The sequence below is a fragment of the Desmodus rotundus genome, chromosome 11 (genome assembly GCF_022682495.2).
Source record: "Desmodus rotundus isolate HL8 chromosome 11, HLdesRot8A.1, whole genome shotgun sequence".
Lineage (NCBI taxonomy): Eukaryota > Metazoa > Chordata > Mammalia > Chiroptera > Phyllostomidae > Desmodus > Desmodus rotundus.
In genome coordinates, this window is record NC_071397.1 from 926,946 (window position 1) to 950,265 (window position 23,320).

The 23,320-nt window shown below is 53.6% G+C and overlaps 3 protein-coding genes, 1 non-coding gene and 1 pseudogene across 8 annotated transcripts; 2 read left to right on the forward strand and 3 right to left on the reverse strand.

The window, feature by feature from the left end:
- Positions 1 to 15: 15 nt before the first annotated feature.
- On the reverse strand, positions 16 to 5,235 carry LOC112302469 (patr class I histocompatibility antigen, A-126 alpha chain). The gene is made up of 8 exons (XM_024558107.4): positions 5,082 to 5,235; positions 4,589 to 4,873; positions 4,131 to 4,406; positions 3,027 to 3,302; positions 2,833 to 2,946; positions 2,370 to 2,402; positions 2,184 to 2,231; positions 16 to 2,034 (listed from the first exon to the last, which is right to left on the reverse strand). Exons 1-8 carry the CDS (start codon positions 5,149 to 5,151, stop codon positions 2,030 to 2,032), a joined length of 1,107 nt encoding a protein of 368 aa, XP_024413875.3. The 5' UTR covers positions 5,152 to 5,235; the 3' UTR covers positions 16 to 2,029.
- A 3,095-nt stretch (positions 5,236 to 8,330) lies between these two features.
- LOC112302468 (eIF5-mimic protein 2-like) lies at positions 8,331 to 10,445 on the forward strand (annotated as a pseudogene).
- Positions 10,446 to 10,608: 163 nt separating this feature from the next.
- Positions 10,609 to 11,660, forward strand: MCCD1 (mitochondrial coiled-coil domain 1). The gene is made up of 2 exons (XM_024557657.4): positions 10,609 to 10,897; positions 11,337 to 11,660. The coding sequence occupies exons 1-2, from the start codon at positions 10,727 to 10,729 to the stop codon at positions 11,517 to 11,519; spliced, it is 354 nt and encodes a 117-aa protein (XP_024413425.1). The 5' UTR covers positions 10,609 to 10,726; the 3' UTR covers positions 11,520 to 11,660.
- A 142-nt stretch (positions 11,661 to 11,802) lies between these two features.
- Positions 11,803 to 21,578, reverse strand: DDX39B (DExD-box helicase 39B). 5 transcript variants are annotated; one of them, XM_024557613.3, is made up of 11 exons: positions 21,426 to 21,578; positions 19,915 to 20,246; positions 19,116 to 19,243; positions 18,530 to 18,622; positions 16,562 to 16,745; positions 15,798 to 15,916; positions 13,752 to 13,883; positions 12,873 to 12,982; positions 12,628 to 12,772; positions 12,339 to 12,486; positions 11,803 to 12,034 (listed from the first exon to the last, which is right to left on the reverse strand). In XM_024557613.3, exons 2-11 carry the CDS (start codon positions 20,123 to 20,125, stop codon positions 12,018 to 12,020), a joined length of 1,287 nt encoding a protein of 428 aa, XP_024413381.2. In that variant the 5' UTR covers positions 20,126 to 20,246; positions 21,426 to 21,578; the 3' UTR covers positions 11,803 to 12,017. The 5 variants fall into 5 exon arrangements, 4 of the variants coding, with proteins under 4 accessions (XP_024413381.2, XP_024413380.2, XP_045049417.2 ...); XM_024557612.3 differs by having other exon boundaries at positions 19,915 to 20,184; positions 21,426 to 21,520; XM_045193482.3 differs by lacking the exon at positions 21,426 to 21,578 and adding an exon at positions 20,834 to 21,050.
- Positions 20,639 to 20,716, reverse strand: LOC112302509 (small nucleolar RNA SNORD83). Its single transcript, XR_002974565.1, has one exon. It is a non-coding gene; the product is annotated as a small nucleolar RNA SNORD83 (small nucleolar RNA).
- Positions 21,579 to 23,320: the final 1,742 nt, after the last annotated feature.

Sequence of the window (23,320 nt, forward strand, 5' to 3'; positions counted from 1 at the left end):
GTCGCTCACACACAGTTGTGTCTGCAGGGCAAGCTTTTTTAGGAAAAGTCCCCCCAGTAAGCCAACAGGGTTACAGGCAGGTTACAAACAGAAAGGGGGAGCTTACGCAACACAGCCAGGCAGAGAGCAAGCACCCAGGACCACGTCCTGAGGTGGCTTGAGCGGACGGAAAGGCGGGCGTCAGTCTCAAGCAGGTGGCATCCAGGGGAGGGAGTGTCCTGTTGGCTCTGAACAGGACCCGTAGTTATCGAACCCAACCGCTGGGAGGCGTCCTACCGCTCACCACCTGCCAGGCAAATCTCCAAAGACACAGTTGGGTGGAAAAGAAAGGAATCTTGCCCTGGCCAGGTAGCTCAATGGGTTAGAGCATCGTCCCAGATTTTTCTTTGGTGTCTCCTCCAAGACACCAAAGAAAAATCACCATGTCACCACCCTCTGCCAGCTCAGTTTAAGGTGGCACCAGGAGCCTCTTTTCCTGCCCAAAAGCATCACAGATGGAGGGGGCTTAGCTGCTCCCTGTTGTAACAGCAGCTTAAGAGAACATTTTATTCTTGTGAACATCTCCCCTGTCCTGGTAACCAACCCTGAGTGTGCCAAGAAATAATAGCCAATTGCTAACTGCCACATCTGCTTTTGTAACTTGCTTGCTTGCTTCGCGCGCGTATAAAAGGGCTAGCCTGTGAGCGTTCGGGGCGGCTCTCATCTGCAGCTCTTCTGAGCACCGTGTCTCCGGGACACATCGAGAGTCCGCCCCTGCGCAGGTTAAAAGAGTTGGCCATTAAAGTAACATCTCTGTAAACGTCCTGAAAGGCTCCGAATGTCTGTTTCTTGCGTCAGTGGGTGCAACACTCCCCAACCACTGGCCAGCTCCAGGCACCGGCGTCTGTGCTCTGAGGCCTCTGCACACGGGCCTGCACTGGCCACTGCTGGCAGTCCCACCCGTGACCATCTCATCTCCCCAGCCTTCCAAGTCAGGGCGCCAGGAAGACTAGGCGGGAAGACTAGGCGGAGAAAAGTCAGAACCAACTGACTTTTCACTTCGCCACAAAAACTTCCGTTTCAAAAGTTCCTTTGAAGCTCCGTTTCAAAAGTCTTCTCCCAGGCATGCATGCCAAAAGCCAGCGGGAAGGTCCAGCTTTCCAAGTAATGAGGGCCACTGTCAGCCATATTTGCCTTCGCTCCTCTTCCAGGCTCCATAGTCAGCAAGGGGGCAAAGTCTCCAGTGTCTGGGGGCACGTGCCCCCCTGCCCCTGTTACAGTGCTACAGCCAAGCTCAGGGTCAAATGGTGGGAGCTCTGAGTTCCTACAGCCCACAATGGGCGGTGGTCCCACTCACGTCCACATGGAGATGGAGTCCTTATTCAAGTATCCAGACTCCTGGTTTAGGCGTTCCTGCTCCTCCCAAGGGCATCCCTGTTACACCCTATCCCCTCAGTCTTGGGCATACTGCCCCCTGACCTAGCTGTCATGGCTGGTAGTGACTCCATGCTGGATTGTCAAAAGGTGTCCAGAAAGCCCTATACCAGAGTTCTGAGGTGGGATGTGGAAACAGGGCAGACTTAGGGACAGGAGTCCTGGGCACCGATCCAGCTGTGCTTCTGGGTGACTTTGTAGGCTGTTACTTAAATTCTGACTCTTAGTTACAGATCTTGGAAATGGAAGGTTTGTCCTCAAAGGACCGTTGTAAAGATTAAGGAAGATACTAATATAAAGTTCCTGGCAAATAGTATATACTATAAGTAAGCAAGCTATTTCCCTCACCAGTCCCACCTCTGTCCCCAAATCCTTCATTCCTTCTCTGGCCACACTGATCTATCTCTTTGCTGGAACAGGAAAGTGTGGGGAGGGGGTGTGGTGGGCGGGGTGGGCCAGCCTCCCACCTTCTCAGATGCTGCTGCTGATAGGAACGCAGACATTGAGATGCCAGCTGCAGAAAGAGAAGTGGGATGTCCCTGAAGTCACAAACGGGTTGGCAGGTGTTCATGTGTGATAAACCTTCCATCCCTCATTCCCCGACAGGACAGCTGTCTCACGCTGGAGAAAAAAATAATCATGAACAAATTCAGGTCATTTGCTTTAAGTGGTGACATTTTCAAAAGTCTACCTCATGCTCAAAATGTCCCAGAAAATCCCCACCAGTTCCGTCCCCTCTGCACCAACCCCTCCCTACATCAGGGTCTCACCTTTAGAAGCTATGAAAGACACATCCAAGCCCCGGTCACTGTCACTGCCTGGAGTGGCACAAAACAGGGCATAGTCAGAGCCCCAGGAGAGGACACTAAAGGAGGAACTATGGGGGGAGGAGGAGGTCCCCCATGGGCTCCTGTCTGCGCTGACACAGGGTCTCAGGGGTCCCCCTCCATACTCACTGGCAGCCCAAGCGCAGCTCCCTCTTTTTTCACCTGCGGGAAGAAAACACCCTGTGAGACACCCGGGAGGAGGCGGGGCCACGTGGTCCTAAAGGAAGCCCTAGTGCTGGGCCCCAGGGAAGTTTCCAGAACTGTGGCTACAGACCCAGGGCAGGATGGGAAACCCGAGGGAAATGCCTGTGCAGGAACGGGACCAACCTCCCTCCTGCAGGTCTGTCCTCGGCAGGGACCCTCCCCTCGCACCTGTGGCTGTGGGAGCCAGGTCCCCAGCACCTGGACCATCATGGTGACAAATCTGTCCCTTACTTCACAGGCACCATTCTAAACAGTCAGTGTGGCAGACAGGGCCCCAGACCAGCAAGCACGTGATGAACACGATGCTTCCTTCTGATGACACAGGACACATGTCTCCTGGGCTTGAAACCCCAGGTGGGACAAGAAATCAGACCCCACCCGCCCCTACCTGAGCGCCTCCTCGCCCACATCACAGCTGCAACTGCCACTGCTCCCAGCAGGGCCAGGCCAATGACAACGCCCAGGATGATGATGATGCTGCTGATGGTCTGAGAAGGCGGCTCTGTAAAGTGACAGGAAGGTCAGGGCCCCGCCCCCAGGCCCCGCCAGACCCCCCTAAAGTCCCCAGAGGCCCCTCCTCACCCCACTGCAGCCTCAGGGGCTCGGGCAGCCCCGTGTGCACCACGTGGCACGTGTATCTCTGCTCCTCTCCTCGAGGCACCACCACCGCCGCCCACGTCTGGAAGGTCCCGTCCCCCTCGGGCCTGGTCTCCACAAGCTCCATGTACTGGGTCAGGTCCTCCCCATCCCGCTGCCAGGTCAGGGCGATGTCCGCGGGGTAGAAGCCCTGCGCCCAGCACCTCAGGGTGGCCTCCCGCTCGGAGGCGGGGTGGTGGGTCACATGTGTCATTGGAGGATCTGAGAGAAGGGTCAGAAAATTCAGGAACTTTTCATCCATCGTAGGCCACTCCAGCAGCGCGCACGTGACCATCCCGAGAGAGGACAGACAACTGGGGTGGGGGAGGGAGCACAAAACCCAGACACCAGCCCGCATATAAGGCGTCTGGGATGATCCCCTAGTGTTGGGAAAGTTCTAGAATCAGAAAGACACAGCCCAGGGTGGGAGGCAGACCTCTGAGGGGAGATAATCGATTTCTGGTTCAGACCACAGTGGAGGCCAAAGGACTCAGAAAACCCAGGGTCATACCTCAGACACAGTGGGCGTGGGGCAGCAAACAAGGTCTGAGAGAAAGTTAGCTCTCCGTGGGCCCCAGAGCCACCGCCAGTGTCTAAGGCATGGGTGGCAAACACACGGCCCCCAGGCCGAATCCGGCCTCCACCTGGTTTTATCCGCCCGGCACCTGCTTTCCACCCTGCGGCAACGCCAGGCTCCCTGCCCCTGGTTAGGGAGAAGCCACATTCGCACAGTCCTAAAATTACATTCGGCCCTTTGCAGGCAACCGCGAGGCTGCTGTGGCCCCCAGCCCCCCCCCCCGAAATGATTTTGACGCCCCTGGTCTGGGGTATGCGCTGATCAGTTATTTCAGGGTTGGGCCCCCTCCACCGCCAGAGACTGCACCCCTAACTGTCCCTGAGAAAAGGGTGGGAGTCACTCATCACTCTCGGGTACTGGGTCTTCAGTCTCCCCGCCCACAGGAGGCCTTATTTTAGTGCGGTCCCATTTCCTCTCCCCTGAGTAGACACCCAGCCCGAGGGGAGAAGAGACAGGCCCTCTGCCCCAGGTACCTGAGCGCTGCAGAGACTCCTTCCCTTTTTCCAGGTATCTTTTGAGCCACTTTATGCACTCCCTCTCCAGGTAGTGCCTCTGGACCTCCGCCTCATGCATAGCTTCATATATGCGCTGGGACACCTGAGCCTCCGCGCGGGCCGCGGTCCAAGAGCTCAGGTCCTCGTTCAAAGTGATATAGTCGGCGCCGTCGTACGCGAACTGGTCAAAACCGCGGAGGAAGCTGCCATCCGATCCCATCTCGCAGCCGTAGGTCCACTGGAAGGTGTGAGGCTCTGGCCCCGCCCCCGAGGTCAGCCCCAGGCTTGGCCTCGAGCCGGGGTCAGCCCCGCCTCTGCCCCGCCGCCCCGGGCCCCTCCCGGTGGGGAGGTCCTGCGGCCCCGGGGTAAAGCTCGGGGCGACCCCCGCCGCTCCCTGGGGATGGGGGTTGTCACCGGACCCGGACCCGCGTGCTCACCGTGCAGGCTCTGGTTGTAGTGAGAGCGCAGTTTGTTCAGGTTCACTCGGAAATTCTGTGCGGTTTCCTTAACATTCCCCGTCTCTACGTCCCAATACTGTGGGTCCTCCTCCTCCACCCACGGCCCCTCCATCCACGGCGCCCGCGGCTCCATCCTCGCATTCACGTAGTGGCTGTCGAACCGCACGAACTGCGTGTCGTCCACGTAGCCGACGGCAACGAAGTGGGTCTCCCCGCCGCCCGGCGGGGACATGACGGTGTAGAAATATCTCAGGGTGTGAGGACCTGGGGGCGGGCAGGGGCTGAGACCCGTGACCTTCCTCCAGGCGCCAGACCCCTGCCCGGGAAACCCTGGGGTCTGAAGACAGGGGGCGAGGTGACGACCGGGCGGGGCGAGGAGAAAGTCGGGCAGGGGTCTGGAATCTGCGCTGGGACACTGGAAACGCACCTTCCTCCCCCCACAGAGGCCCTTCCCTCCCGACTCCGCACTCACCAGCCCAGGCCTCGATCCACGCCACGGCCTCGAAGAGGAGAAGGACGGCTAGGGAACTCACGGTCCGCATTCTGGAGCTCCGGGGCTTCTAGAGTTCCTGCGGGTCCGCGGAGGAATGGCAGTGTGAGCGGCCGTGGTGACGCTGATTGGCTTCTCTGGAAACCAGACACCATTCTGAGTGGCTGTTGGGGCAGCGTCAGGAGTATCCAGGAAGCCGGGAGCCGCACAGGTTGAGAGAGAGAGAAGTGAAACTGCTGGGTGCTGCCCTGCACTGCGCTTCCCCGCCCAGACTCGTCCTGGAGGCTGAGTCCCTGAGAGCCAGGCTTGGGGACCTGGGTCTTTGTCCTGACTCCTCCTCCTGCTCCGGGAGCTCTTTATCGCACTGTATCCCGAAGTTGTGCCCTAGGGTCCGTCTGAGGAAGCCAGCCAGAGACACCCTCGGCTGGGTTCAGCCCCGTTTTCTTCTCTTCCCGGTGGTCGTTGGCGCCAGTGTCAACGCAGCAGGAATCCTTTATTTGGGGTGCTGGTGAAGGAAACCTGATTCCGTGCAAAAACAGTTGTAACCAGTCTGCCCTGGCCTACGCTGGTTCGCTGGTTTCTGCTCTAGTGAAATTCAGCCCGAAGACTGTTTTGGGTTTTTTTTTTTTTTTTTTTTAATCCTGCACAATTTTTCATTGTGCAAAGAGAGGAAGGGAGGGAGAGAGAGAAAGACACGTCGACTGGTCTCCCCGCCGCCCGGCGGAGACATTACGGTGTAGAAATATCTCAGGGTGTGAGGACCTGGGGGTGGGGAGAGGCTGAGACCCGTGACCTTCCTCCAGGCGCACCCCAATTGGGGATCCAACTCGCAACCTGAGTATGTGCCCTGAACAGGGATGAAACAGGTGACCTTTCAGAGGACTGTGAGGGCGCTCCAATCAACTGAGCCACACCTGCCAGAACGAGACTCACAGCCCAGGGGAAGTGGCTTATTTGGACAGAAGTCCCTGCTCCTGGTCCCTGATGACTGTTTCCTCAACCTGAAAGTGAAGGCTCCAAATACGGCCAGTTGATTTGTCCAAAAGTGACTGTCCTGATTGGTCTGAAGAGAGCCGCTGTCGGTTTGGAGACCAATGCAGAGCAGGCCATCCAAACAGGCCCCTCCCCCTGAAATGCAGTTTACTTGAGAGGCCCCTGGGTGGAAATGGCTGCTAGGCTCTGTTCTGGGGTTTGGTTTGATTTGTTTGTTTTAAATTTTAGCCCAGTTAGCCACCAGGAGCCCATCTTAGTAGGCGTCTTCTTTCTCAGGGTTCACAATCCCAAATGCAAAGAACATCCCGCCAGGCTCTGTAGATAGGTTTATGAACGATCTGTAAGCCAACATATTTAGATCCGAGAGTTCCACTGCGTTTGAATCTCTACCTCCACTTCTTTTCCTCACTTTCTGCTTCTCCAGCCGCTCTGTCTCTCTCACCCCTCAGGCCTTTTCTCCCCTTTGTCTCCATCCCCTTCTCACTCTTGATTGTGATTAGCGCCACCCCCTCACCTGCCCTCTGTGGAGATTCTCTCCCCAGGGAATGGCGATCCTGCTGAGTCAGGATGCGTCATTTCTTACAAAACTCCAGTGTCTCCCATGCCACTCACACAAAGCCTCTAGAATGTAAGACACGTGAGCATACGGACTTTGGGCTGTCTAGGTCAAAGTCGTATCCCAGCCCATGAAGCTGTTCCTGGTACATTCTAGGTATTGAATTAATTATTGAATAAAGGAAAGATGATTTCAACCACAACTTAGTGTCTGAAAAACAACCCCCATTTATTTGCTCACGGTTCCTTAGTGAGAAACCCAGGCGGGGTGTGGGTGGGTTCTCAGGTCAGGGTGTCACAAAGCTGTGTCTTCACCCTGAGTTCAGGGTCCTTTAAACATGTAGAGATTTTTAGCAGAATTTAGTTTTTCCACTTGTAGGTCTGAGGTCCCTGTTTGAGGGAGGGCTACTCCCAAGACCTAGTGCCCACCAGCAGTCTGCTTCCCAGGAAGGCCTGTTTTTAAAGCCCTCAGTGGACAAAATATCACACTGAATTATGCTCAGCCTTGGAATCTCCTTGTTTAGGAGGAACCCCAATCATGACTCACCTGCTTAGGACAGTCCCACCCAGCATAGTCCCTTGTCTTAAGGTCAACTGATTTGAGACCTTAGTTAATAGCTGCAAAATCCCTTCCAAGCAGTACCTACGTTAGTGTTTGATTGAATAACTGGGGAAGGTGAATAACCGGAGTGACTGTTACAGACCATCATAGAATCAACCTGGCACAACCTAGTCTTCAGTGTTTATTTGGGTCATGGTTAAATACTGAAGTTCAAAGAAATAGATTGTTATGACTGATAATAAAATGCATCCTGCCTCTTAACCATGGAAATTCTTAAATCTTAAAATCAAATGACATGTTTAATATCTTATAATTCATTTAAAGGAAATGAAAACTAAAGTGCAATAGTTCATCCTTTCTTTGGACACTATTATGTATTGCAGCATAAAAATTACCAAAACTTAGCAGGTCACAGCAACAAAATATTTGTGACCTTCCACAGTTTCCCCGGGTCGGGAATCCCAGAGAGGTTTACCTAAGTGCTGCTAGATCAAGGGCCTCTCTCAAGGTGGCGGTCAAGTTGGCAGTCAGGGCTGTATCTGAGACGGCTCACTGGGCTGGAGGGCTTGCAGGAAACACGGCCTGCCCATGTAGCTGCTGGAAGAGGCCTGATTTCCTTCCCGGGTAGTCCCAGGAGACCTCAGTACCTAACCATGCGGACATTTCCACAAGGCATTGAATGACTGGGTAGCTTCTTCCCCCAGAGCAAGTGACCAAAGAGAGAGCAACCAAGACAGAAGCTGCAACGAATCTTGTGTCCTAGACCACGTGTCACGCACCATGACATCAGCCTTACTCATCAGTCAGAAGTCAGTCCAGCCTATACTCAAGAGGAGAAAATTACTCCATCTCTGAAAGGGAAGAGTATCGAAGAATTTGCATATATATAAAAACCAAAATTAGCCCTGGCTGGTGTGGCTCAGTGGATTGAGTGCCGGCCTGCAAACCAAAGGGTCGCTGGTTTGATTCCCAGTCAGGGCACATGCCTGCGTTATGGGTCAGGTCCCTGGTGGGGGTTGTGTGAGAGGCAACCACACATTGATGTTTCTCTCACTCTTTACCCTCCCTCCTCTCTCTCTAGGAATAAATTAATAAAATCTTTTTAAAAAAGGAATGAAGGAAGGAAGGAAGGAATAAGGAAGGAAGGAAGGAAGGAAGGAAGGAAGGAAGGAAGGAAGGAAGGAAGGAAGGAAGGAATAAGGAAGGAAAGAAGGAAGGAAGGAAGGAAGGAAGGAAGGAAGGAAGGAAGGAAGGAAGGAAGGAAGGAAGGAAGGAAAATGTTTAGGGAAGAGTGCGGAACTTATGGTACAAGGTCTATCAGAGGGAAGAAACCCCAAGGAGGATTCAGAGGCAGCCGTGGCCTCAGGGAGCCCCGGGTTCCTGTCACAGCTGCGAGGTACAGGGACATCCTGGGGGAGGGCTGTGCAGGTTCAGCTGGCCCTAGGGTGCAGTGGCAGGTTTCAGGGGTTGGGGAGGAGGGGTGTGTGAGAGGACAGAGTGGGGTCTTCAGAGCCTGTGGAGATGAGTGTGCAGGATGTTTGGGGGACCAGGGGTGACTGAGACAAACAGGGAAAAGGACACAATGAGGTCAGTCCTGGTGGCTTCAGGGCAGATGGTGGTGAGTCCGTGAGAGAGGGGGGAGGAGCAGGGGGTTGGGTCCTCACTTGGGCTCTGTCGATGGGGATGAGGAGGTTGGGTGGTGGGGTCTTAGTCCCAGTGTGTGGAGCCTTTCTTGACACCCTGATTGTAGGGTGGAAACCCTGGAGGAGAAGGGGTCTTAGAGGTTAATCCGTGGGTTCACTGCTGACCCTTGTGGGGTGGGCATGAACTCACACCAGCTCTCAGGTCTGCCTAGCACCTGCTTCAGAAGAGCATTTTGGTGTGGCTCAGTGGATTGAGTGCTGGCCTGCCAAACAAGGGGTAGCGGGCTCAACTCCTAGTCAGGGTGCATGCCTCGGTTGCAGGCATGTTTGATTGATGTTTGATCAATCATGTTTGACGTTTCTTCCGCTGATTGATGTTTTTTAACTTGAACTCCCCTAGCCATGGAACTGGCCACAAACCAGGCACATGCCCTGACTGGGAATTGAACCAGCAACCTTTAGGTTCACAAGCAAATGCTCAGTCCACTGAGCCCCACCAGCCAGGGCTGCCGTTCTTAAAGGGTTTTTCAGAGTTGGAAAGGAACCAGCTGGCTATGTTGACTGATGTTCTTCCAGCTAATAGAACACTTAATGCATCCATTCTTAATGGCCTTTATAGTGAGAATTTGGTTAAAGGTTTCAGCAGCTTTTTTCAGGCTCTTTAAATCATGGGTAAATGAAAAAGATTCAGTGCAGTAGCTGCAAGTCTTCAGAAAGTCAGCATGGATAACAGACCGATGGAACTTTTTCCTGCCAATAAGCAAAGCATCGAGCGCTTCACAAAGTACTTTAGTGAGGCACGCTTAAAAGAGCCTTCGGAGTATGTTCAGAATCAGCAGACCATAGGAACTCCAGAAAGAACTTCAAGAACAAATGTCCCATGGTGATGCATTTGAGGATATAATTTTGTGTATCGAGGAGATGAAAAACATCCCTAAACCCATTGTCACTGAATGGCCTGGGCTGGTGCAGTGGGCACCATGCCATGGAACAAACCGAGGAGCTTGTAGCAGAGGAGGCCATCAAGCCCCAGGAGCAATGCAGCCCTCTCCCTGCGGCCGTTACTACTCAGGCTGACTCTGTTACTGAAGATTCAGGGGTATTGCTATGACAACGTTCCCTTCATGAAAGCCTTCCAGCAAATAGTGGTGCTTTTTTACAAAGCTGAAGTCCTGCGTGAGGAGCCCATTCTGAAGTGGTACAGAGATACACGTGTTGCAAAGGGGAAAAGTGTCTTCCTTGAACAAATGAAAAGTTTGTGTAGTTGCTCAAAAATGCTGAAGACCTGCAGTCTGAAGATGGAGATAGTGAGTTTTGAAACAACAGCATCAGTAGGACAAACAGAAGTTGTAGATACAATGTCGTGTGTCCTGGTTCTTACATAAAACGTGACATAGGGGCTTTCACAGCAAATTTTATTTTACCTGTTTCTATGGCTACTGGGAGTGTTAGGTTGTTTCAAAAACCATGCCAGGCAGTCTTCAGTGTGAGCCCCCAGCTGCGGAGCCTGGAGCAGGCACCAACAGGTGCTTGCCCGACGAGCGATGGGCGAAACCCTGTGAGCCCACTTCCTCCTCCACAAAACCAATGATGTAACCCCCACCCTACAAAACGGAGGGGAGGAAGTACAGGTACGGGGCTAAGAAAAATGGGTGCAAGGTGTGGCAGGCTGAGCATGTGTTCTAAATCCAGTTCTGCCTTAACTAGCAGGAACATTTTCACAGCAGGAACAGGATTCTGCCCAGTGCCAGGCTGGGAGGGAGGTGAGGGCAGGGGCCGGGGCAGGGCCAGGCACTGAAGCGAGACAACAGGCCGGGAGAAGCCAGTTCCCGGTGGCTGTTGGGCAGCTCAGATAGCTCTCTGCCTCACCCGCCATGGTCCTCCTAACCTGGCTCTCCCGATGTTGTGGCCGCCGCCTCCTCCTGCCTTCCTGGCCCCTGGCCCCTGAAGGATCCCAGAGGTGCTGCTGCTCCCAGAGCCCTGAGGCAAGCACGGAAGAGCAGACCAGCTCCAGAGGCAGTGGGAAGATGAGGCCCCCCAGCACGGTAAGTGGCACCAGGAGTGCAAAGCATGAGGGGAGATTGGGAGGGGGGCCTCATTGTCATCCAGCACCACAGGCCTGCTGAGGGTAGCCAATCCAGATCCCTGGAGCTGGTCCCCCACCCCAACCCTGCTAGACCTCAGGGCTCACTTTCCCAGCACCCCCCACCCCACAGTCCACTGAGTTCTAGAGCAGGAATTTCCCCTCATCTAACAGTTAATTATTTCTGGTGGTGGGGGGGAGGGACAGGGGCAAGCAGTTCTCTCCTTCCTCCTTCTACAATGAGTCCAGTTACAGCCCCTGGGCCAGTGACCTGTATCTGCCCACCCCCTTCCTGAAGGGCCTATGCCCAGAAAGGAAGCTCCGCTCAATCTAATCAAAACCTAGAGGCAGAATTCCTGACTCCCAGCAAGCCTCAGCGCCCTCTCTGTCCCCTCCCCCAGGGCCCCAGGCACAGCGCGGCGCTGGCCCAGGCCGAGGAGCTGCTGGAGCAGCAGCTGGAGATATACCAGGCCTTGCTGGAAGGGCAAGAGGGGGCCTGGGAAGCACAGGCCCTGGTGCTCAAGATCCAGAAGCTGAAGGAGCAGATGAGGAGACACCGTGAGAGCCTGGGGAGAGAAACCTAAGCTTCCCGCCAGCTCCCACTTCGCTCTCCTGCACTGGAACACCACACGCTACCTGCGACCCCGAGTCCTTCTGGCTGGAAACGTAGCAGCCTCCCCCAAGCTACTAAGGAAAACAGGTCACCTGCACGGAGGGCCGGAAGCCAGACAGCGGTGCGGGGGCGGCGACCTCTGCGGTCTTTTTAGTCACATCCCCTCTATGCTCCTTCCCCCGACCACCTCAGCTCCACATGACCTGAAACCGCCTCACCCCAGATCCAATAAAAGGAAGGAGTGCTCACAGACACAAGAGACGCATGTGTTTTTTAGTTTTGTTTAAAAAAAAGTTCTGACAAATAAGGAAATGGGGGTTTAGAAGGGATGATGCAAAAGAGGGAAGGCATGGGGCGGGGCTGGGGGCTGTCGGGGTAGGTGGCAGTAGTGTCTCCTTCACCCCCACGCCTGGTGTCATCTCTTGAAGAGGAACAGACCGCCACAGTCCAGGAGCGGTGGCCGAGTCCTCTATCGTGTCTGTTCGACTGAAGAGAAAACAGGGCAGTCAGAGTAAGACAGGAAACAGGAGAAGTGAGGGTGGCAGAAGTACACACGCCCACACGTGCAGATGTCTGGGCAGGGTCTGGGGCCGAAGGGCAGACTTGGGGGTGGGAAAGACAAAATTTGATGAGAGAAAAGACCCCACATGAAGGTCAATTAAACATCTCGACCGGGCAAGCATCCATCACGTGCTAGGGTTTTACGCACATTACGGGACTGAAGACAAACACACTAAGGAACGAGGAGTCACAGAGGCTGGAGGAGCCGACTGCTGTCGCCAGGACTCACTGTAGGAGGAGATGTCTATCTCGTCAGGCAGCTCGCTGATGTTGACCTCAAAGCGGTCCTGCACGTCGTTGAGGATCTTGGCGTCGTTCTCATCCGACACAAACGTGATCGCCAAACCCTTGGTGCCAAACCGGCCTGCTCTGGCCACCTGGAAGGAGACGGAAGGTAGGACCGGAAGACCCCAAGGAAGAGAACATCGGAGAGGAGGGGTGAAGACGTGTGCTGTGAGGACACGGAAAGCAGCACAAGCGGGAGAGGCCACCGAGTGCCCGGTGGCTGCGGGGCGTACCCGGTGCAGGTAGGTGTCGGAGTCCTCAGGCATGTCGTAGTTAAAGGCGATGTTCACCCGTTCGATGTCCATGCCTCGGCCAAACAGGTTGGTAGCCACAAGAATTCGTCGTTGAAAATCTTTAAACTGCTGATAGCGAGAAAGCCTTTGTAAGAAAGGAAATTAGAAATATGTGAGTCCCTTCTCTCTTTGTCATAGTCTTGTTCTCCCAAGGACACACAAGACCTTCCCCATGTCCAGTGTACCTCTCCTCCTGGGGCATCCCACGGTGGATGGCGATGGCTGGGAAGTTCTGCTCCACCAGGAGCTGGGCCAGGGCAATGCAGCGCTGCACGGACTTCACAAAGATCACCACCTGCGACGCGCAGGGACGTGGGTCCGTGCATGTGCGAGATTGTGTGGGAAAGGAGTCTTCAGCAATTACTCTTCTACAGGAATTCCTCTGTTCCTACCATGTACTTCCTCTTCTGCTATAAATACTAACTTTATCCTAATCCTAGATCATTTTTAGTGCAAATAAGCTGTGTAACAGGTAAAGTGATGAAACACTTCTCAATAAATAGTACAAAAACAGCCCTGGCTGGTGTGGCTCAGTGGATTGACTGCCGGCCTGCAAACCAAAGGGTCGCTGGTTCGATTCCCAGTCAGAGCACATGGCTGGGTTGCAGGGCAGGTCCCCAGCATGGGGTGCATAAGATGCAACCACACATTGATATTTCTCTCCCTCTTCCTTCCTTCCTTCCTTCCTCTCTCTCTAAACAGTAAATAAAACCTTAAAAAATAAATACATAAATAGTGCAAAAATAAACTTAAGAACCTAACAGAATGAAAGTATTTTGGGACTTTTACCACCTGACTAAAAAGCCCTTTAAGGGTTTTACTGTTTGACGTTCACTACTCTGTTTACTGACTGCCTGTCTGTGCCAGCAAGAGCAGTACAGCAGTTCCCACCTCGCTCATATTTGGCTCCAAGACATTCTCACTTTACAATAAATTCCAGTTAATAGAAGTTCTGACACTCTCACATCACATATGCAGTTTTTTCAGTAACAGGGTACCGAACACAGATTTCCGCTCCTGTTGGGAGATGTGCTCGTCCTCCTACTGGACCTTGAACGACTGACCTGGTTGAACTCAAGGACATCCAGAAGGTCAAAGAGCTTCCGGTTCTTCTCGTTGTCCTTCAGTTTCACGTAGTACTGCTGCAACCCATGCAGCGTCAGCTTCGTCTCATCATCCACGAAGATCTCCATTGGCTGAGGGGGAGGGGAGGAAGGGGTAGGGAACGGGAGGGCAGAGTGGGGGGGTTAAACCTGGGGGGGTGGAGGAAGCTGATCTCCAATACACCCCATGGGGGGATGGGGAGGAGAGAGAAGACTGAAAACCTCACCCCACCCCCAAAACACCCCGTTTAATATGCTCTCTTCCATCTTAGACCTAACGCCCTTCCTATCTGTGAGGTTCTAAACTGAAAACTCATGAGAAAGGACCTGTGCAAGGAGGAAAAGGAATAGAGAAACCACCCAGTGGCAAGATGCCACTACCTCAAATGGAGGTGATGAAAGAAAAAATACAAGCTTTTCAAAGGAAGAAATATGACCCAAACTGGGAAATGATCGGAAGCACTGACTCGAGGTCAGGACGATTCCATCGGAGCAGGTGCAGGAGTGTGGGGGGAGGACAGACTGCTCCATTTGAGTGCTCTCTCCGCTAGGACGGTCACGTCCACGTTGCGACGGAACGCTCAACTAGATATAATCAAAATGCCATGAAAGCAGCAGCAAAAATCACTCCAGGTGCGTAACGACTTGCCTGGACCACGAGGGAATAGTTCTGGATGAGACTGGTCTCTGAGCTAAGAGTCAGACCATCCGCAGTGTTACAGGGAAGGTGCCAGGAAGTGACACTTAGAAACTCAAGAGATGCGGATATGCAGTTACCTTTTAAAAAACCAAAACAACACAACCCTTGAAGGGAAGGAAGGTAGCGTTAAAAAGAAACTGACACAAAACCCAATTTCAGAGCCCAAATTTCCTAGCACTCTTCACTAACTCGGGGACATAGTTAACGTCAAGCCCCAGGGTCCAAGACTTCGGGAACGGACGTGCGTCACAAGGACGTGACCAGGAGCTGAGTGCAGAAGGCGGGCTTCCCAAAAGGAAGGTGCACAGCCCCCTTCGCATCTCACTGCAGCCCTAAGTCCAGTTACAGACAAGGGGCAGAGCGGGGAGGGGAGCGACGCACTCCGCTGCTTATGCACCGGGCCATCCAGCCCAGTCCCTCACCCACCTGGTCTCATTAAGTGGACCGCCTCCCTTTACCTTTCCTACACCCCTCTGCCCTGAGTACGAAATAAAAGAAAAAAAACCTGCCACCCCATTCAGGACACCCTTCCCCACCCCAATACATAAGGGAGAAACGAGGAGCACGGCACGCCTTGGGTTCAGCAAAAAAACCGGGAACGGAAAAAGAGGCTGGCTGGTCCTCAGCTTCCTGGTCAGGTTTCCCTGCGGCCTCCGCTGCCGCCATCCACCGCTGGGTGCTGTCCGAATTCTCCCGCCGCGCCACGAAGCTTCTCTCTGCCGCCAGCTCACATCAACCGGAGTTCCATGTGGGTGTGAGGTGTGCGTGGGAAGGAGTAGGGGTGGGGACTGAGGTGCCGAAGGCGGGGAGGGAGCACATTCATTGTGCTGCTTGCTCTTCTTTCAGACATGCCCTGCCGTCTGTCCCTCTCTTGCTCTCCTGCCACCGGGAGGTAATGAGTTTTGGGGAGCACAAGGCTCCAGTTGTATGCTGGATGCCACCTTGAGGGTGCGTGGCTGTAGGGGTATGTAGGAGTCGACGGGCAGGTGGTAGGGCAGAAAATCCTGCCCTCGCCCAAGAGGGAGAAGAGGTTCAAAAATGCTGTGATTTTTTAAAAAAAAAAAGTCGGAACACTACCCGCTCTCAAGTTAACCCGACCAAGTCTTCCGGAATTTCCCTGGCGCCCGCGCGGAACCTGACACTAGCTATCTCTGCCTCTGTTCGTCTCTTCAAGGAGTCGTCACTCCCAGATGGGATCGTGCCCCTTCTCGGCACTTGAAGGACCAGGGAGTCTGGAGGAGGAGGGCACGGACGGGGAGAAGGCAGTGGGCGGGGAGCGGAAGGGGAGAAGGTAGAAGGGTATTTACGTCTTGCATGAACTTGCGGCAGACTGGGCGGATCTCTTTGCTCAAGGTGGCACTGAACATCATGACCTGCTTCTCGTGGGGGGTCATGCGAAAAATTTCCTGCACATCCCGACGCATGTCTGCAGGGGACAAAAGGGGAAGAGCGGCTCGCGGCTTCCACAAAGACCAGAGACATGCTTCCCGGCGAGGTTAAGACTGCTGGGAGTAGGTAAACAAGCATCAATTCAAGGACAGACTTGCTTCAGGTCTCTCTCTACTCCATTTTCTCCACCCTTATGAAACCACATCCACACTAATAATACAGTAGAAAGAGCAATGAATTTGGGATAAAGATTTGGGATCAGATTCCAGCTGTGTATTTTACCCAGGAAAGAAATATGACGAAACCCCAAAGCCCACAACTATGAGACAGGGACAGAGCCCATCATAGAGACACCCAAGAACACGACCTTTGAAAACCACTGCCCCTTACGAGTCCCTTCTCCCCACTGCCCTCTCCCCAAGCCCCAGCCACCTGCAAACACTGCGCACGTATCACACTCCAGCTGTCGGGCCCACTGCGTGCTTGCCCTGGGTCACACTGTCCTATCTAGCACCAAGGTTGCTTCAAAAGCACAACAAAGACCAACCCAGGGAGCCGGAGCCATCCGTCAGGGGCAACAGACTGAGTCGTCCTGGCCCTAATGCTCCCGAATCAGGTAGTATCATCTGGCTCCAAAGGGACGGTCCCAGACCCCTAGCCCAGCCCCAGCACTGCCGCTCACCGAGCTGTTCAAGCATCTTATCACATTCATCCAAGATGAAATGTTTAATGTGTTTGAGGTTGAGGCTCTTATTTCGAGCAAGGGCGAGAATGCGGCCAGGGGTCCCCACGACGATATGCGGGCAGTTCTTCTTCAGCACCTCTTCATCCTTCTTGATAGACAGACCACCAAAAAACACCGCGACCTGCCAATGCAGGAGAAAGGAGTGTCTCACAATGAAGCAATTGTGGGTCCTAGTACAGTATCAACACCGTAAGTTGCTTTCTAGCTGGTGGGGTGGGGTGGGGGGATGGGTAAGACAGACTGTGGTGACTGTAATTCCAGAGGAAATCTAAAATCACTAATTGTGGGACACCCAGGTTTACAACAAAACAGGAGGTATACAGCATCACCTATGAAGAATTCTTGCCAAAAATGTTTAATTAGTTTAGCTTTCAAATATAAACTTAGTTTATAGGAAATACTGGGGGAAAAGCACAAGCTGAACACAACCATGAAGGAGAAACCAGATGAATCCAGAGACAGGACTCTGCAGAACTGGCCCAGCTTCAAGTCACTGTAGCATAATTTTAAGGGAAAAAAAAAAAAAAGTCTTGACAATTTGTATTTGATCTTGACACCAAGAACATTGTCACCAAGGTGACGAGCTGGACCTGCAGAGGAGCAAGGGCAATCCGAGCTCACGACCGTGCTCAGTAATAAATTACTTCCATTGTCCTAACAATGGAAACTCCCTTCTGGCCTCCAAGACTGTTGGGAGAAAGGACGGAAAGTAAGCACCGCTGACGGTGTAAAAACAGAGGTTTACGTGAAGACACCTACACGCGTGCGCACGTGTGTGTGTGCGTGTGTGTAGCATTCGGATCGTATTTAGAAAGTTAAAACTAACGTTTCAAAAAGACCACCACAGAGGAACTAAGTCAAAAAGCCTGTAAGTTGATAAATTGGAGGAAACAGTGCCCAATGCTTGGTTTCAAAGAACGATTAGAACTTAAAGAGTCAACGTGTGATTATCTTCTATAAAGTGGAATAAGACATGTGACAACACAAATCTCTTCGTTACGAGGCCTTCCAGACTACAGAAGCATTTTTACCATGCAGGCATTGCCGGCCAGTACTTCAATTTCTTTATTTAACTATAACAAGGAAAAACTGTAACACTCTCAACAAAGGTACTACTCTTCACACCCTTCTAGCCAGGACAGTAGGAAGTTATATACATCAACTTTATACAAGAGGAACAACTCAAGCCAGTTTTGTTGTGGCCCCAGACAGCTTTCCATTTCTGCCCCTTTAAAGATTCTCAGCCCTGAACGGTCTGGGTCAGTGGGCTGCGTGCCAATCAGCAAACTAAAAGGTCTCCGCTCGATCCCCGCTCAGGACAGGTGCCTGGGCTGTGGGCCAGGCCCCCAGTAGGGGGCGTGCTAGAGGCAACCACATACTGATGTTTCTCCCCCTGCCCTTTCTCACTCCCTTCCCCTCTCTCTAAAAATAAATAAAACCTTTTCTTTTCTTAATTCTCAAAAATCCCATCACACTACAGCCATGTTGGAATTTCTGGCCTTCTCTTGCCATACATATCCCCCCCAAATCTCAAACTGTCACCACAGCACACTGAAACGGTTCGGAATGTCAGCATCAAGAAGCAGCAGGCAGGAGGAGGGTGCCGTGGTAAGCACCCTCTCTAGCCCAGTCGCCCAGTCTCCTGCTGCACAAGGGTATTTATACGATGTGTTAAAAACCCCGGAAAGCTAAAGCTTCTCCAAAATTTATAATGCGAATCCAAGTAAGCCCCAGAACGTAAACCCCTTGTACCCCGGAGTCTGCAGGAACTCACCACGAGATGGAACAGAGGTTCACACACAGGTGTTCGACTTCTGCGGAACATAAGGCCTGCCGGTCTCCAGGTCTCTAATGCCTCCAACTCCCCAAACGCTCACACCCCCAGGTCTCTCTACCCTGGCTTACCTTGACATTGGGCATGTATTTAGAGAAGCGCTCGTACTCCTTGCTGATCTGAAAAGCCAGCTCCCGAGTGTGACACATCACCAGCACAGACACCTTGGGGGTAAGGAGACGGAAAAATAGTAACCCCTTCGCTGTCCCTCTGGGGAAGGGACTATCACCAGAGCACACCGGGAAGGACACGAACAACGTCAACTCTGAGATCTCATTCATTAAGCCAGGACTGCTACAAAATACTCCCCATGGCCTCCAGGGTGACAGAGGCCATCTTAGCAACAAGCACTCAAGGCTCCCAAGGCATCACCTCGCAGTTAAGGTGAGAACACCATGCTCCGCCCTGGCCAGGTGGCTCAGCGGGTTGGGGCGTCACCCCAAACACCAAATTCTGCTAGGGCGTTCAGCCCCCAGTCAGGCACATCCGGGAGGCAGACAATGCTTCTCTCACACTGGTGTTTCCCTTTTCTCTTTCTCTCCCCCCCTCACTAAAATCAACAAACATATTCTCAGGTGAGGACCTTAAAAAAAACCAAACACCCTGCCCAAACATTCCTAACCGAAATGCCCTCCGCAGAGCTCCCCGCAGCTGTACCTGCCCAGTGACCGGCTCCAGCTGCTGCAGCGTGGCCAGCACGAACACTGCCGTCTTCCCCATGCCTGACTTGGCCTGGCACAGGACATCCATCCCCAGAATGGCCTGAGGGATGCACTCATGCTGAACTAAATAGAAGAAAAGGGACAAATAAGACCCTCCTGGTTCCTTCCAGCTTTAGCCTCCTCCAGCTCCAACCAACCCCCCGCCCCCAGTCCTAACAACCCACCTGCACCTACCAACAGCTCACCTGTGAAGCTCCTGGCTCTGTCCTCACTGCCTTCCCCTTAAACAACCCATGACATTTGAGTGCCTGCCACAGCCATTTCTCACACTTAGACTGCCCCGCTTCGGGTCAGGTAACCCTACTGAACAGAGAACTGGGTACCTGACCCAGAAGCCAGCCACCTTCACACCAGCCACAAAGCTCTCCAGAGACCAGAGCTGGCCTGGCCCAAAAGAGCAGAACTGCAGGGGCAGCCAGCTGCTCTCCAGAAACTCAAAACTACGAGTCGAGGTGATAAAATTAAGAACTAGCAGACGAGAACAGCCAGTCGCCAGACGAAGGGTAGTCCTCGAAGCTGTTTCTGGGTCACCAGCACTCACACACCGTTGTAGGTAACGCCACCCCCTACGCCAGACTCTTCCACTACTGACCAGACAGTTCCCGGTCCTTCCAGCACCTCCGCGTCCCCTAGTCTACCCCAACCTAAGCCCGGGCCACTGAGAGACCACAAACACGTGTTTCTGGGACCTTTCCGGCACCGAACAAGTGCCCTGTGCCCGAGAGGAGATTTACCTTCCGACGGATGCTCGAAACCACAGTCAACAATGGCCCGGAGCAACTCTGGCTTGAGCAGGAAGTCCCGAAAGCCAGAGCTGTGGATGGAGACGTAGGAGCCCTTAACGTCCTTCTTGGCAGGGGCCTCAGTCCCGTCTCCCCCCGCTGCCGTCTCCACCTCGTCGTCTTCATAGTCCAAGAGCTCATTGTCCACGTCATTCTCTGCCATAACTGGGCGGCAGGTGGGTGAGAGGGAGGGGTCTCTGAACGGGTTCGCTGGAGAGTAAGCTAAAACGAGGGAGGACGGCGGGGGCTTAGGGAGCAGAAGACACACTGGTTTGACAGAAGAGCTAGAAGGAAAAAAGGACACCAGTCACAAGCAGCGCCTTCAGCACCTCTGCGGCATCCTCCCCAGACCCCACTGTCCCTAAACTGTAAAGCCTTGACCTGCCAGTAAAACATAAGCGCAAAACGCAAACGCAAAGGTAACCAGGGAACAGAAAACGTGGCTTCAGGGGAGGCAGCCAGGCCGCACGTTCCCAACAAGCTCATCATCAGAGGAGAAACCAAGGAAAGGGAAGGGGGGGGGTCTCCGCTCACACACTCCCCTGTAAACACCACCGCGAAGGAAAAAGAACAGGTGATGAAAGGCAAAATACGACGAGTGCAGAACGGAAATAGAACCAAGACAGCCCCTGCGGCCCTTTCCCCGCGATCCCGAACGGCGAGCCCCTAAAGCGGCAGCCATCAGTCCAGGGTGATAGATGAGCGTCATCACGGCGCAAAGCGCTCACCTGTCAAAATGAAAACATCATGTGGCTGCCCTTCCCCTCCCAGCTCGGTGACCTCCACCTGGAGCCCAGGAAACCGCTGTGTAATTGGCTAATGGCGGGAGCGGGGGCAAGAGACGCGGCTCCGCCGGGAGAAGAACGTTCACCTCTGCATCACACGACGGAGAAGGGTACCAGCTGCGAGCCTGACACCCGGCTTTCACGGAGCCTTAACCCAGCGGCGCCGCGTCACCGCCGCGTCACTCCGCAGGGGAGGCTCCTCTCCGAAACACACACAACGACATCTCTCCAAAACATCTGGAAAGCGCTCACCATCAAGGCGAGCAAGTCGAGATAAAAAAACTCCTCCGAGTCCCACCGCGGGCCAAGAAGACCCAAAAATCAGAGGGGGCGTGAAAAGAGCCCCGCCCTCCGCAAAATGCCCAGGGCAGAGGACGCCTAGCGCCGCCTCTCACCGTCTCCAGGGTCGCCAGTAAACAAGGGACCCGCCGGAGGCGCCGAAAGCGAGGGAACACAATGGCGCCGCGGCCACCATCTTGAATTGAGCCTTTCTAGCTTCCCTACCGCCCCCCCGCCAGCTCTTTGCTCTCCAAAGGGAGGCAAGTGATGAAAATAACAACCCAACTAGGCCCCACAGACCAGGCTATAGCCTGCGGAAGGCGCATCAGGAGTCCACGCAACAGGGCGGATGCAGAGAAACGCAGATGGAAATGGATGGTACAGAAGGCCAAACCTTACCTGAGCAAAGCGAACGCATATGGCGGCAGCAACAGCAACGAAGGAGGCAGCCTGCCTGCACTTCCGGTTCCCGGTTCCCCTCGACCCCGGCCTTCCGCCTCCTGGGCCGCCAGCGGGCAGGCGCAGGGGACGCGACGGAGGACCTGCCGCGCTTCTGCAGTTCCGCGCTCTGCAGGGGTGCCTTTGGAAACTGCCTGTCTGCAATATTTTTTAAAAGTCACTTCTAATTCCTCCGCTACTGTCAGTGACAAAAGGCGTAGAGGAATCACGCGGCCCCTTCCACGGATAATCTTTCTTCTCTTGTCCTACTCTTCTCCACGCCCCCCATCTCTTTCTACGTCCTTGCCAAGGAGGTCTTCTCTCCGGGCACCCCTCTATGGAGAGGGACGAGGCTGGCGGGGCTGCGATTTCCCACGGGGTCCTAGGCCTGGTCGTCAAGGTGACCCGGGGGCTTCCGCGCTGCTGCTAGGGAAGGTCGACCCCAGCCCCGGTGAGAGTTCTCGGTGCTCCGGGGCCCTGTCCTTCCCCTCTTCGCAACCATTGGGACCGTGGAACGGCATCGGCCCAAAGTGATGTTGGCCGATGTAGCAGATACCCTAACGGGCCCTAAGTGGCGAGTGGAAGACGCGGTCTGGGTTGAGGGTTACACAACATTTCATTAAGTATCGTTAATGCGAGCAGAATGTTTCTAGCGCCGTCCCCAGTAGCCCCATTGTTCAGCCCGGATTTTTTCCCCCGAATTAAGCGTTTGATACCTCTCCCCGCCCCCACCCCATCTTTGGTATGCTACGGAAGTCAGACTTGTTGGCTGCAGGCTGCTTGACAAAAATGACAGTAAACGTTTGGCTCTTTAACTATTACCCGGTAACACTAAGGAGTGGGGACCAGTATTCCCATTCTATCGACAAGCCCAGACTTGAAGAATAAAGCAACTGATGGGAAGTAATACGGCCAGTAAGGTGACAGAGCCAGGACCTGCCTGCCAAGGGTGCTGGTTAATAAATGCACTATGGATCCATTCCCTCATTAGTTCAAGTCCTTCGGGAAGCAGGCTTGTTTTCCGTGGCCAAGAGAAATGCTGTAGGTGATCCAAGGATGGTGTCAGAGAAGGACAGTGTTTTGAATTGATCAGTATTCATCCAAAGTGCTACCCGAGGATCTGGGGACACAGCAGTCAATCAACAGCCCTGCCATGCCACGGCGTTCACATAATGGGGGAGACAGCACTCAAACACAAATATGTCAAGTAGTAGCAAGTGCTGCGAAGAGAAATAAAGCAAGGTGACAATGGAGGGAGTGAAGTGGGACAAGCAGTGCTAATGGAGTCGCCTAAAACAGAGGCAGAGGCCACTGAGGACGCAGGGCCCACGCACACCTTGTGCCTCAGTTCTCAGAGCTACTATAAAGTTGCTAAACTCGCTAAACTCAGTTCAAGGCTGAGCCATAAACACCTTGGAACAACTGCTGCGTGGACGCATGGACCTTACCTGCTCCTCTTAGTTTTTGCCTCCTTCATTTGCATGTCGGGACTCACCAATCCCTAGCCAGCGATCCTTTATTTGCATGAAAGAACTGCACTGTGTGGTTTTTGCCTTTACATACCCTGCCTTTCTTTGTTTTCTCAGGGAGCAGTTTGGGTAGTTAAGTGAATCTGCGTCCACGGGAGCAGAAGTGCAGTCCTTTTGCTCAAATAAACGCCTTTTGTTCTTATTGTAGCCTGGGCCTCTGTGGTTAACGAAGGGGCGGAGTGCTGGTTCCTACAGCCCAGCTTTCCTCTACAGCTGCCATCTGTAGTCCTCAAGTTCCCAAACCAGGAATCACATGTTTCTCAACTTTAGAGACATGATAACGTATTATTTGCTGTTTCTCCAACAAGTTTCAAAGGACAGCCCTTT

Bases quoted from the DNA above. Each gene is read 5' to 3' on its own strand.
- LOC112302469 (XM_024558107.4), bottom strand. From the start codon at position 5,151: ATGCGGACCGTGAGTTCCCTAGCCGTCCTTCTCCTCTTCGAGGCCGTG. The intron at 4,874-5,081 runs GTGAGTGCGGAG...GCCCGCCCCCAG, and splicing joins GTGGATCGAGGCCTGGGCTG to GTCCTCACACCCTGAGATAT. The intron at 2,232-2,369 runs GTGAGTATGGAG...GTGCCACTCCAG, and splicing joins GAGCTGCGCTTGGGCTGCCA to GCAGTGACAGTGACCGGGGC.
- MCCD1 (XM_024557657.4), top strand. From the start codon at position 10,727: ATGGTCCTCCTAACCTGGCTCTCCCGATGTTGTGGCCGCCGCCTCCTC. The intron at 10,898-11,336 runs GTAAGTGGCACC...CCCCTCCCCCAG, and splicing joins AGATGAGGCCCCCCAGCACG to GGCCCCAGGCACAGCGCGGC.
- DDX39B (XM_045193482.3), bottom strand. The intron at 12,983-13,751 runs GTCAGTCGTTCA...TGCGCGTCGCAG, and splicing joins ATGTCCTTGAGTTCAACCAG to GTGGTGATCTTTGTGAAGTC. The intron at 12,487-12,627 runs GTACGCCCCGCA...GTCTCCTTCCAG, and splicing joins CCGACACCTACCTGCACCGG to GTGGCCAGAGCAGGCCGGTT.